The sequence below is a fragment of the Dicentrarchus labrax genome, unplaced genomic scaffold (genome assembly GCF_905237075.1).
Source record: "Dicentrarchus labrax unplaced genomic scaffold, dlabrax2021, whole genome shotgun sequence".
NCBI lineage: Eukaryota > Metazoa > Chordata > Actinopteri > Moronidae > Dicentrarchus > Dicentrarchus labrax.
In genome coordinates this window covers 29,306,524-29,320,448 of record NW_026136707.1, presented here as the reverse complement: position 1 = coordinate 29,320,448, position 13,925 = coordinate 29,306,524, and the positions used below count along the sequence as shown (strand labels likewise).

Genomic DNA, 13,925 nt, shown 5'->3' with positions numbered 1-13,925 from the left:
ACAGGCTGAAATACACACTTCACACTTGTTGACACGCAACAGGGAGAGATGGTGGAGTGACTGGCTGCAACACACACATCTATATATATCTATATATAAATATATAGTATATATATAAATTATATATATATTTTTTAAAATATACATATATATTTATATATAGATATATATATAAATATATATATATATAAAAATATACATATATATTTATATATGAATATTAACATTAATTCTAATGTTAATAATGGTCTGTGTGCTGAATGTCCTCAGTATAATAATATCAGAGATATAAACAGAGTTCTCTGAATGAAACCACAACGTTTTCAGTTTTTTATTAAGGTTTTATTAAAATGTTATTATTTCATTATTATTTTATTAAGGCAACATGTACAGCGGGTGGGCGGGGCCTGAGTGGGTCTGGGGGCGGGGCTTCAGTCTCACAGTTTGGCCTTGCTCATGCGGGTCATCAGTTTCTCCAGTTTGAGGGCGAGCGTCATGTCGCCTTTGATCCGCAGCTTCCCCGACATGAAGGCCATTGTCGGCTTCAGCTCCCCTGAGGACGCCAACACACAGCTGTTACCACGGAAACAACGCCGCTAAATCCATCGCTATGGCTGTGTTTTACACCAGCGTTACCGTGGTGACGGCTCACCTGCAAACATCTTGCTGAAGTCGCTCGAGTCCATCGCCATGATGACGTCGGCTTTGACGGGCTGGCCCGGCCCCGCGCTGCCGGCGCCGCTCTTCAAGTCCAGGAACCAAACGCCTTTGTGATCTCCTTATATGGACATAAAGACGTTCATGTTGTTGCCACGCCCACAGAATCTCCTTATATGGACACAATCTAACTTTACTGTTACCTGATAGGTCGAACTGATAAATGCCCTGTGTTGTCTTGACGACGTCTTCGTTGATGACTCCTCTGATGGCGTCAAACGTGCTTTCTATTGGTCCACTGGAGGGAGGCGGTGGTTTGAAGGCTGGGGTCGCCCCTAGCAACGTGGAGAAAAAAAAAAACAGGTAATTTGACTGGTTTGTCTTTATGAGACATCAGGGGGCGCCACAGTGACGCTTAAAGGCACAATGAGGTCAGTGTGCTGTTTATTATAATGTAATTATAGATATATTTCATTATCCTACTTTAGAAACTGTGTTTGTAATATCTGTAGTATTTATAGTATTTACAATATTTACTGTATTTATAATATTTACTATGTTTACTGTATTTATAGTATTTACTATGTTTACTGTATTTATAGTATTTGCTGTATTTACAGTATTTATAGTATTTACTGTATTTACAGTATTTATAGTATTTACAGTATTTATAGTATTTGCTGTATTTATAGTATTTACTATATTTACTGTATTTACAGTATTTACTATATTTACAGTATTTATAGTATTTACTATATTTACAGTATTTATAATATTTACTATATTTACTGTAGTTATAGTATTTACAATATTTACTGTATTTATAATATTTACTATTTTTACTGTATTTATAGTATTTACTATATTTACTGTATTTATAGTATTTACAATATTTAATGTATTTATAGTATTTACTATATTTACTGTATTTACTGTATTTATAATATTTACTGTATTTATAGTATTTATAGTATTTACTATATTTACAGTATTTATAATATTTACTGTATTTATAATATTTACTGTATTTATAGTATTTATAGTATTTACTGTATTTATAGTATTTACTGTATTTATAGTATTTACTGTATTTATTGTATTTACTGTATTTATTGTATTTATAGTATTTACTGTATTTATAGTACTTACTATATTTACTGTATTTATAGTATTTACTATATTTACTGTATTTACTGTATTTACTGTATTTATAATATTAACTGTATTTATAGTATTTATAGTATTTACTGTATTTATAGTATTTACTGTATTTATAGTATTTACTGTATTTATAGTATTTATAGTATTTACTGTATTTATAGTACTTACTATATTTACTGTATTTATAGTATTTACTATATTTACTGTATTTACTGTATTTACTGTATTTATAGTATTTACTGTATTTATAGTATTTACTGTATTTACTGTATTTACTGTATTTATAACATTTATAGTATTTACTGTATTTATAGTATTTATAGTATTTACTGTATTTATAGTATTTACTGTATTTATAGTATTTACTATATTTACTGTATTTATAGTATTTACTATATTTATTTACTGTATTTATAGTATTTACTGTATTTATAGTATTTACAATATTTAATGTATTTATAATATTTACCATATTTACTGTATTTATAGTATTTACTATATTTAATGTATTTATAATATTTACTATATTTACTGTATTTGTAGTACTTACTATGTTTACTGTATTTATAATATTTACTATATTTACTGTATTTATAGTATTTACTATATTTATAGTATTTACTATATTTCATGTATTTATAATATTTACTATATTTACTGTATTTATAGTACTTACTATATTTACTGTATTTATAATATTTACTATATTTATAATATTTACTATATTTACTGTATTTATAGTATTTACTATATTTACTGTATTTACTGTATTTACTATATTTACTGTATTTATAGTATTTATAGTATTTGCTGTATTTACAGTACTTACTATATTTACTGTATTTACAGTATTTGCTATATTTACAGTATTTATAGTATTTGCTGTATTTACAGTATTTATAGTATTTATAGTATTTACTGTATTTACAGTATTTATAGTATTTACTATATTTACTGTATTTACAGTATTTACTATATTTACAGTATTTATAGTATTTGCTGTATTTATAGTATTTATAGTATTTGCTGTATTTACAGTATTTATAGTATTTGCTGTATTTATAGTATTTATAGTATTTACTGTATTTACAGTATTTATAGTATTTGCTGTATTTATAGTATTTATAGTATTTACTGTATTTACAGTATTTGCTGTATTTACAGTATTTATAGTCTTTGCTGTATTTACAGTATTTATAGTATTTACAGTATTTATAGTATTTGCTGTATTTATAGTATTTGCTGTATTTATAGTATTTACAGTATTTATAGTATTTGCTGTATTTACAGTACTTACTATATTTACTGTATTTATAGTATTTGCTGTATTTACAGTATTTACTATATTCATGTATTTATAGTATTTATAGTATTTGCTGTATTTACAGTACTTACTATATTTACTGTATTTATAGTATTTGCTGTATTTACAGTATTTACTATATTTACTGTATTTATAGTATTTATAGTATTTGCTGTATTTACAGTACTTACTATATTTACTGTATTTATAGTATTTGCTGTATTTACAGTATTTACTATATTTACAGTATTTACAGTATTTATAGTATTTACAGTATTTATAGTATTTCCTGTATTTATAGTATTTGCTGTATTTATAGTATTTATAGTATTTACAGTATTTATAGTATTTGCTGTATTTATAGTATTTACAGTATTTATAGTATTTGCTGTATTTACAGTATTTATAGTATTTACTGTATTTACAGTATTTACTGTATTTACAGTATTTATAGTATTTACAGTATTTATAGTATTTATAGTATTTACTATATTTACTGTATTTATAGTATTTACAGTATTTATAGTATTTATAGTAATTACTATATTTACTGTATTTACAGTATTTACTATATTTACAGTATTTATAGTATTTGCTGTATTTACAGTATTTATAGTATTTGCTGTATTTACAGTATTTATAGTATTTATAGTATTTACTGTATTTACAGTATTTGCTGTATTTACAGTATTTATAGTATTTACAGTATTTATAGTATTTGCTGTATTTATAGTATTTACAGTATTTATAGTATTTGCTGTATTTACAGTATTTATAGTATTTATAGTATTTACTGTATTTACAGTATTTATAGTATTTGCTGTATTTATAGTATTTGCTGTATTTACAGTATTTACAGTATTTGCTGTATTTACAGTATTTGCTGTATTTACAGTATTTGCTGTATTTATAGTATTTACAGTATTTATAGTATTTACAGTATTTATAGTATTTACTGTATTTATAGTATTTACTGTATTTATAGTATTTGCTGTATTTATAGTATTTGCTGTATTTACTGTATTTACAGTATTTGCTGTATTTATAGTATTTACAGTATTTATAGTATTTACTGTATTTATAGTATTTGCTGTATTTATAGTATTTACAGTATTTATAGTATTTGCTGTATTTACAGTATTTATAGTATTTGCTGTATTCACAGTATTTATAGTATTTATAGTATTTACTGTATTTACAGTATTTGCTGTATTTACTGTATTTACAGTATTTGCTGTATTTACTGTATTTACAGTATTTACTGTATTTACAGTATTTGCTGTATTTATAGTATTTATAGTATTTGCTGTATTTACAGTATTTATAGTATTTACAGTATTTATAGTATTTGCTGTATTTATAGTATTTATAGTATTTACAGTATTTATAGTATTTGCTGTATTTACAGTATTTATAGTATTTATAGTATTTACTGTATTTATAGTATTTACTGTATTTACAGTATTTATAGTATTTGCTGTATTTATAGTATTTGCTGTATTTACAGTATTTACAGTATTTGCTGTATTTATAGTATTTATAGTATTTATAGTATTTACTGTATTTATAGTATTTGCTGTATTTATAGTATTTGCTGTATTTATTGTATATGCTGTATTTACTGTATTTACAGTATTTACAGTATTTGCTGTATTTATAGTATTTACAGTATTTATAGTATTTACTGTATTTATAGTATTTGCTGTATTTACTGTATTTACAGTATTTATAGTATTTACAGTATTTATAGTATTTACAGTATTTATAGTATTTACTGTATTTATAGTATTTGCTGTATTTATTGTATTTGCTGTATTTACTGTATTTACAGTATTTACAGTATTTGCTGTATTTATAGTATTTACAGTATTTATAGTATTTACTGTATTTATAGTATTTACAGTATTTATAGTATTTACAGTATTTATAGTATTTACAGTATTTACAGTATTTGCTGTATTTATAGTATTTATAGTATTTGCTGTATTTACAGTATTTATAGTATTCACAGTATTTATAGTATTTGCTGTATTTATAGTATTTATAGTATTTACAGTATTTATAGTATTTGCTGTATTTACAGTATTTATAGTATTTATAGTATTTACTGTATTTACAGTATTTATAGTATTTGCTGTATTTATAGTATTTACTGTATTTACAGTATTTACAGTATTTGCTGTATTTATAGTATTTACAGTATTTATAGTATTTACAGTATTTATAGTATTTGCTGTATTTATAGTATTTGCTGTATTTATAGTATTTACTGTATTTATAGTATTTGCTGTATTTATAGTATTTACAGTATTTAATGTATTTACTGTATTTATAATATTTGCTGTATTCATAGTATTTGCTGTATTTACAGTATTTGCTGTATTCATAGTATTTGCTGTATTTATAGTATTTGCAGTATTTAATGTATTTACTGTATTTATAGTATTTGCTGTATTTAATGTATTTACAGTATTTATAGTATTTGCTGTATTTATAGTATTTGCTGTATTTAATGTATTTGCTGTATTTAATGTATTTACTGTATTTAATGTATTTGCTGTATTTACAGTATTTATAGTATTTATAGTATTTACTGTATTTACAGTATTTATAGTATTTGCTGTATTTATAGTATTTACTGTATTTACAGTATTTATAGTATTTACAGTATTTATAGTATTTACTGTATTTATAGTATTTGCTGTATTTATAGTATTTGCTGTATTTATAGTATTTGCTGTATTTAATGTATTTACTGTATTTATAGTATTTGCTGTATTTACAGTATTTATAGTATTTATAGTATTTACTGTATTTACAGTATTTACAGTATTTGCTGTATTTATAGTATTTATAGTATTTATAGTATTTACTGTATTTACAGTATTTACAGTATTTGCTGTATTTATAGTATTTACAGTATTTATAGTATTTACAGTATTTATAGTATTTACAGTATTTATAGTATTTACTGTATTTATAGTATTTGCTGTATTTATAGTATTTACTGTATTTACAGTATTTATAGTATTTGCTGTATTTACAGTATTTATAGTATTTATAGTATTTACTGTATTTATAGTATTTGCTGTATTTATAGTATTTACTGTATTTACAGTATTTATAGTATTTGCTGTATTTACAGTATTTATAATATTTATAGTATTTATAGTATTTACAGTATTTTCTGTATTTATAGTATTTGCTGTATTTACAGTATTTATAGTATTTGCTGTATTTATAGTATTTGCTGTATTTATAGTATTTACTGTATTTACAGTATTTATAGTATTTACAGTATTTATAGTATTTGCTGTATTTATAGTATTTGCTGTATTTATAGTATTTACTGTATTTACAGTATTTATAGTATTTACAGTATTTATAGTATTTACTGTATTTACAGTATTTATAGTATTTGCTGTATTTATAGTATTTATAGTATTTACAGTATTTATAGTATTTGCTGTATTTACAGTATTTATAGTATTTGCTGTATTTATAGTATTTGCTGTATTTACAGTATTTATAGTATTTACAGTATTTACAGTATTTACAGTATTTGCTGTATTTATAGTATTTACAGTATTTATAGTATTTACAGTATTTATAGTATTTACAGTATTTACAGTATTTATAGTATTTGCTGTATTTACAGTATTTATAGTATTTACAGTATTTATAGTATTTGCTGTATTTATAGTATTTACAGTATTTATAGTATTTACAGTATTTATAGTATTTACTGTATTTATAGTATTTGCTGTATTTACAGTATTTGCTGTATTTAATGTATTTGCTGTATTTAATGTATTTACTGTATTTATAGTATTTGCTGTATTTACAGTATTTATAGTATTTATAGTATTTACTGTATTTACAGTATTTATAGTATTTGCTGTATTTATAGTATTTACTGTATTTACAGTATTTATAGTATTTACAGTATTTATAGTATTTACAGTATTTATAGTATTTACTGTATTTATAGTATTTGCTGTATTTATAGTATTTGCTGTATTTATAGTATTTGCTGTATTTAATGTATTTACTGTATTTATAGTATTTGCTGTATTTACAGTATTTATAGTATTTATAGTATTTACTGTATTTACAGTATTTATAGTATTTGCTGTATTTATAGTATTTACTGTATTTACAGTATTTATAGTATTTGCTGTATTTATAGTATTTACTGTATTTACAGTATTTAGTATTTGCTGTATTTATAGTATTTACAGTATTTATAGTATTTATAGTATTTATAGTATTTACAGTATTTATAGTATTTGCTGTATTTATAGTATTTGCTGTATTTATAGTATTTACAGTATTTGCTGTATTTATAGTATTTACAGTATTTATAGTATTTACAGTATTTATAGTATTTACTGTATTTATAGTATTTGCTGTATTTATAGTATTTGCTGTATTTATAGTATTTGCTGTATTTAATGTATTTACTGTATTTATAGTATTTGCTGTATTTAATGTATTTACTGTATTTATAGTATTTGCTGTATTTAATGTATTTACAGTATTTATAGTATTTATAGTATTTACTGTATTTACAGTATTTATAGTATTTGCTGTATTTATAGTATTTACTGTATTTACAGTATTTATAGTATTTACAGTATTTATAGTATTTACAGTATTTATAGTATTTACTGTATTTATAGTATTTGCTGTATTTATAGTATTTGCTGTATTTATAGTATTTGCTGTATTTAATGTATTTACTGTATTTATAGTATTTGCTGTATTTACAGTATTTATAGTATTTATAGTATTTACTGTATTTACAGTATTTATAGTATTTGCTGTATTTATAGTATTTACTGTATTTACAGTATTTGCTGTATTTATAGTATTTACAGTATTTATAGTATTTACAGTATTTATAGTATTTACAGTATTTATAGTATTTACTGTATTTATAGTATTTGCTGTATTTATAGTATTTGCTGTATTTATAGTATTTGCTGTATTTAATGTATTTACTGTATTTATAGTATTTGCTGTATTCATAGTATTTGCTGTATTTATAGTATTTGCTGTATTTATAGTATTTACCGTGTTCCTCCATCTTTTTCACCAGTGTCTCGGGTGCGTCGTCCAGGAAGAAGTCTGGCAGCAGGGGGTGCCCTGTCGACCAATCAGAGACCACAATAACTACCACATGACAGTGTGCAGGAAAGCTAGCCTGTAACTACACATGCTAGGTTAGCATTAGCTCAGCTAGCATGCTCTCACCTGGTTGGACGGCGTACTGATCGAAGTTTTGGACTCCCTGCTCTTTAAGGACGTCCTCATCCACCAGGAAGTGACCTGTGTAGTCCTTCGATCGGGACAGGATTGCGTAGGCGGCGTCCGCAATGATGTCAGTCGTACGACACTGTTTCCCAATTCCGTCTCCGCCCAACATGTCCATTGCTGCCGTCTGTATCGCTACGGTAACAACACACAGGCCAGAGCAGGGTTAGCGTCATGGAGGGTCAATGAGGAGCCTGTTAGCATGCTAACACTTAGCCACTGACCGGTTTTAGGCCAGAGGGCGTTGACAGCGATTTGACCTCTGAACTCTTCGGCCATTCCCAGGACGCACATGGACATACCGTACTTCGCCATTGTGTACGCTGAATAAAACAAACAAACCACGCGTTAGTACTGCACAGGTGTATGATGGGATGCTGAGTGGTCTGTTGCTATGGTTACCTGTGTGGTTCTTGAACCAGACGGGGTTGAGGTTGAGCGGAGGCGACAGATTCAGGATGTGAGGATTGTGACCCTTCAGCAGGTGAGGGAGGACCATCTTAGACCTGACACATACAGACGCTCGTTAACTCCGCTCGTTAACTCCGCTCGTTAACTCCGCTCGTTAACGAGTTAAACAAAACTACAACATTCTAGTTAACAATGAAAGTCTATTAGCATGCTAGTTTAACAGTATGACTCGTTAGCCGAGTTAATTAACCTCGTTAGCAGTGTGTCAGACTCTTACGTCAGGTAGGTTCCTCTCAGGTTGATTCCCAGCATCAGGTCCACCTTCTTCATGGGCGTCTCCAGAGTTCCTGTCAGACTGATGGCGCTGGCGTTGTTCACCAGGATGTCGATTCCTGCCAATCAGAAACAAGCTGATGATGATGTCACTGTTGGGGCAGGAAGTCTCCCTGACGTGATCCCTCACCAGCTTCCCACCCACTGATACACTGAGCCATAAACCCAGAACAACTTCTCATTTATCTAATAGAGCAACAATTTGAAAAACTAATTTCATTCAGAAACATAAATACATACATCACAAACAAACAAACAAACAAACAAACATACATACATACATAAATACATACATACATACATAAATACATACATACATACAAACATAAATACATACAAACATAAATACATACATACAAACATACATACATACAAACAAACATACAAACATACATACATAAATACATACATACAAACAAACATACAAACATAAATACATACATACAAACAAACATACATAAATACATACATACAAACAAACATACATAAATACATACAAACATACATACATACATACATAAATATCTTGATAAAAATGTGCGGATATTAACTCGTAGCGAACAGGTGAGAGTGTGAATGTACCTCCAAACTTGTCGACAGCTTTCTGAACGGCCTCTCCGATCTGCTGCTCGTCGCGAATGTCGACGATGCAGGCCAACGCTTTCCCTCCGGCGGCCTCCACTGAAACAGAGAGCATGCTGGGTCAGAGTCACCGTCTCATTAAACAGGGTTTAATCTGTTAGCATGTAGTCTGTTAGCTCCTCACCCTCCTCCGCAGCGCTGTAGATGGTTCCCGGCAGTTTGGGGTGGGGCACAGCGGTCTTGGCGGCGATGATGATGTTGGCTCCATCTCTGGCAGCTTTCAGAGCGATGGCCTTACCGATCCCTCGACTGCCCCCGGTGATGAAGAGCGTGCGGCCGGCTAACTTCCTGTAACACGGCGAGAAGAAGAACATTAAGACTAATGACGAAGGGCTGGATCAATACGGGATTATTGGCAGTTGGGATCAAATAAATAGATAAAGATAAGAAGAGAAATAGAAAGCTGTGCAGAAGAACGTGGGAGCATTAATGTAATGCATACTTTATATACAGGGTGGGTATAAGAGTCAATGACAGTGGGTAATCCGGGCCTTGTTAAGGAGGCCAGCTGCCGACGGGAAGAAACTGTTTTTATGGCGAGACGTTTTAGTCCTGATGGACCGCAGCCTCCTGCCAGAGGGAAGTACCTCAAAGAGATTGTAACCTGGGTGGGAGGGGTCAGCCACAATCTTACCTGCACGCTTCCTGGTCCTAGAGGCGTACAGGTCCTGGAGGGATGGCAGATTGCAGCCGATCACCTTCTCAGCTGATCGAATGATACGCTGCAGTCTGCCCTTGTCCTTGGCAGTGGCAGCAGCGTACCAGATGGTGATGGATGAGGTGAGGATGGACTCGATGATGGCAGTGTAGAAGTGCACCATCATTGTCTTTGGCAGGTTGAACTTCTTCAGCTGTCGCAGGAAGTACATCCTCTGCTGGGCTTTCTTGGTGAGGGAGCTGATGTTCAGCTCCCACTTGAGGTCCTGGGTGATGATGGTACCCAGGAAGCGGAAAGACTCCACAGAGTCGACTGGGGAGTCACACAGGATGATGGGGGCGGGTGGGGCTGGGTTCTTCCTAAAGTCCACAACCATCTCCACTGTTTTTAGAGCATTTAGCTCCAGGTTGTTCTGGCTGCACCAGGTCACCAGATGGTCAATCTCCCATCTGTAGGCGGACTCATCTCCACCAGAGATGAGCCCAATGAGGGAGGTGTCATCCGCAAACTTCAGGAGCCTGATGGACTGGTGACTGGAGGTGCAGCTGTTGGTGTACAGGGAGAAGAGTAGAGGAGAAAGAACACAGCCCTGAGGGGATCCGGTGCTGATGGTCTGGGAGTCAGAGACATTTCTACCCAGCTTCACGTGTTGTTTCCTGTCAGACAGGAAGTCTGTGATCCACCTGCAGGTGGAGTCAGGCACAGTGAGCTGGGAGAGCTTGTCCTGTAGCAGAGCAGGGATGATGGTATTAAACGCAGAGCTGAAGTCCACAAACAGGATCCTGGCATAGGTTCCTGGGGAGTCCAGATGCTGGAGGGTGAAGTGTAGGGCCATGTTTACTGCATCGTCTACAGACCTGTTGGCTCTGTAGGCGAACTGCAGGGGGTCCAGGAGTGGGTCCGTTATGGCTTTCAGGTGGGAAAGCACAAGGCGCTCAAAAGACTTCATGACCACAGAGGTGAGGGCAACAGGTCTGAAGTCATTTAGTCCTGTGGTCCTTGCTTTCTTGGGTACAGGGATGATGGTCGATGCTTTGAAGCAGGCTGGCACGTGACATATCTCCAAAGAGGTGTTGAAGATGTCAGTGAACACCGGAGACAGCTGGTCAGCACAGTGCTTCAGGGTGGATGGAGAGACAGAATCTGGTCCGGCTGCTTTGCGGTGGTTCTGCCTCTTGAAGAGTCTGTTGACGTCCCTCTCTTGGAGGCAGAGAGTCGTCACTGTGGTGGAGGAGGAGGGATTCACAGAGGTGTGAAGCTGTGAAGTGGCCCCAGCTCCTGCTGGGCTGGGGGGAGGGACTGGTGAGGTGGGGCCGGTGAGGGGTGTCACGGGGGATGGTGTCAGGACTGCTCCTTTGTCTGTCGAAGCGGCAGTAGAACTCATTCAGCTCGTTTGCCAGGCGCAGATCATTGATGGAGTGAGGGGTTTTGGGCTTGTAGTTAGTTATCTGTCTGAGCCCCTTCCAGACAGAACCAGAGTCGTTGGCTGAGAACTGGTGTTGAAGTTTCTCAGAGTACTGATGTTTAGCTTCTCTCACCGCCTTCCTAAACTTGTACTTGGACTCCTTAAACTTGTCCCCCCACTCCTGAACGCTTGCTCCTTCTGCAACCGTAGTTGAATGAGTTTGGCTGTGAACCAGGGTTTGCCGTTGTTGTAACTCACCCTGGTGCGTGATGGTACACAGCAGTCCTCACAGAAGCTGATATATGACGTCACAGCCTCTGTGTACTCATCCAGACTGTTAGTAGCAGTCCTGAACACATCCCAGTCAGTAGAGTCCAAGCACGCCTGGAGATCCTCCACAGCTTCACTGGTCCACTGCTTTGATGTCCTCACAACAGGTTTGCAGAGCTTTAATTTCTGCCTGTATGAGGGAATCAGGTGGACCATGACGTGGTCGGAGAGGCCCAGTGCGGCGGGGACGGCGTGATAAGCTCCGCTGACTGTAGTGTAACAATGATCCAGTATATTCTTCTCTCTGGTCAGGCATTTAATAAACTGTTTATATTTTGGAAGATCGTGACTGAGGTTTCCTTTGTTAAAGTCACCGAGGACAATAACTAAAGAGTCCGGGTTAGTCTGCTCCACATACAGTATCTGGTCGGCGAGTATGCGCTGTGCATCCTGCACGTTGGCCTGCGGTGCAATGTAAACACCGACCAGAATGAATGAAACAAACTCACGGGGGAGTAAAAAGGTTTGCAGTTTATAAAGAAAGATTCCAGAGTAGAAGAGCAGTGCTGTTGGATCACTGTCACATCATTACACCAGCTACTGTTGGTATAAAAACAGATACCTCCACCCTTTGTTTTGCCGGAGAGTTCTGTGTCACGATCCGCTCTGAGGAGTTGGAAGCCTGCCAGCTGCAGCGCAGAGTCCGGTACCGATCCACTCAGCCACGTCTCTGTGAAGCATAAAACAGAGGATGAAGAAAAGTCACTGTTTTTCCCCAGAAGTAGCTGAAGTTGGTCCATTTTGTTGCACAGTGAGCGCACATTGGAGAGGAATATTCCAGGTAACGGCGTACGATGTCCGCGCTGGCGGAGACGCACAAGCGCACCGGCACGTCTCCCTCTCCTCCTGCGTTTCACTGCGTGAGCAAAGGTGAGCGCACTTTTGACCACAATGTCCAATAATTCCACGGAAGAAATAAGAAAAGTGGGAAAGAGATCAGCTGGAGTTGTTCCCCTGATGTTCATGAGCTCTTCTTTAGTGAAAGAGCCCCGGGTATCACAGCCGAAAACTGAATTAACACACAAAGCAAGAAAAAACAAAGCGCACCAACACACCGAGGCGGCCGTACTTGGCATGCTCCTAGGCCGTCCTTAGACGTATCAGCCTGTATGATGAGCTGTTTCTGTGGATCAAAGAATCTGAGCACAGGAGCATTTGTGAGAGCATCTTTCAGTTTTTTGACTGCTTCGTCATGTTCGTGTTGCCACTGCCACATATTGTCCTTCCTGAGCAGCTGTCTTAGCGGCGCTGTTATGGTGGCCTTGCCTGGGATGTACTGCGCCAGGTATTTTGTCATGCCTAGCATCCTCTGTAGTCCTGCTTTGTCAGTGGGTGGAGGCATCTCAGCTATGGCTTTAACTTTTGCCTCGTCTGCTTTCACACCCTCTGAAGTGACGACGTGGCCCATGTAGTTGACGCTGCTCACCTTGTACTGTATTTTCTCTTTGTTGAATTTCACATTTGCTTCTTTTGCTCTGGTCATCACTTTCTGTATTATCTCATCATGTTCTTTTTCTGTAGCTGCCGCGATGATCATATCGTCAGCTATGATGTGTACTCCTTGTATGTCACCGAACGCTTCACAATTGCGCTGCTGAAAAACCTCGCTTGCTGACTTGATTCCAAATGGCAAACGTTTGAACCTATATCTTCCCCACGGTGTGTTAAATGTGCACAGCAGCGATGACTCCTTGTCAAGCTTTACTTGC

The 13,925-nt window shown here is 33.4% G+C and overlaps 2 protein-coding genes across 2 annotated transcripts in view; both read right to left on the bottom strand.

The window, feature by feature from the left end:
* LOC127367364 (mucin-2-like) overlaps window positions 1-13,925 on the bottom strand; it is a 56,659-nt gene that overhangs the window by 31,909 nt on the left and 10,825 nt on the right. The gene's annotated exons all lie outside the window — the stretch shown is intronic.
* LOC127367653 (hydroxysteroid dehydrogenase-like protein 2) lies at window positions 321-10,152 on the bottom strand. The gene is made up of 10 exons (XM_051407692.1): window positions 9,948-10,152; window positions 9,764-9,862; window positions 9,126-9,240; window positions 8,840-8,943; window positions 8,662-8,760; window positions 8,378-8,572; window positions 8,198-8,269; window positions 861-992; window positions 653-778; window positions 321-553 (listed from the first exon to the last, which is right to left on the bottom strand). Exons 1-10 carry the CDS (start codon window positions 10,135-10,137, stop codon window positions 438-440), a joined length of 1,248 nt encoding a protein of 415 aa, XP_051263652.1. The 5' UTR covers window positions 10,138-10,152; the 3' UTR covers window positions 321-437.

Excerpts from the sequence above, each read along its gene's own strand:
- LOC127367653 (XM_051407692.1), bottom strand. The coding sequence starts at position 10,137 with ATGTTCTTCTTCTCGCCGTGTTACAGGAAGTTAGCCGGCCGCACGCTC. Across the intron at positions 9,863-9,947 it reads CTACAGCGCTGCGGAGGAGG|TGGAGGCCGCCGGAGGGAAA; the intron begins GTGAGGAGCTAA and ends TCTCTGTTTCAG. Across the intron at positions 9,241-9,763 it reads AGCTGTCGACAAGTTTGGAG|GAATCGACATCCTGGTGAAC; the intron begins GTACATTCACAC and ends TCTGATTGGCAG.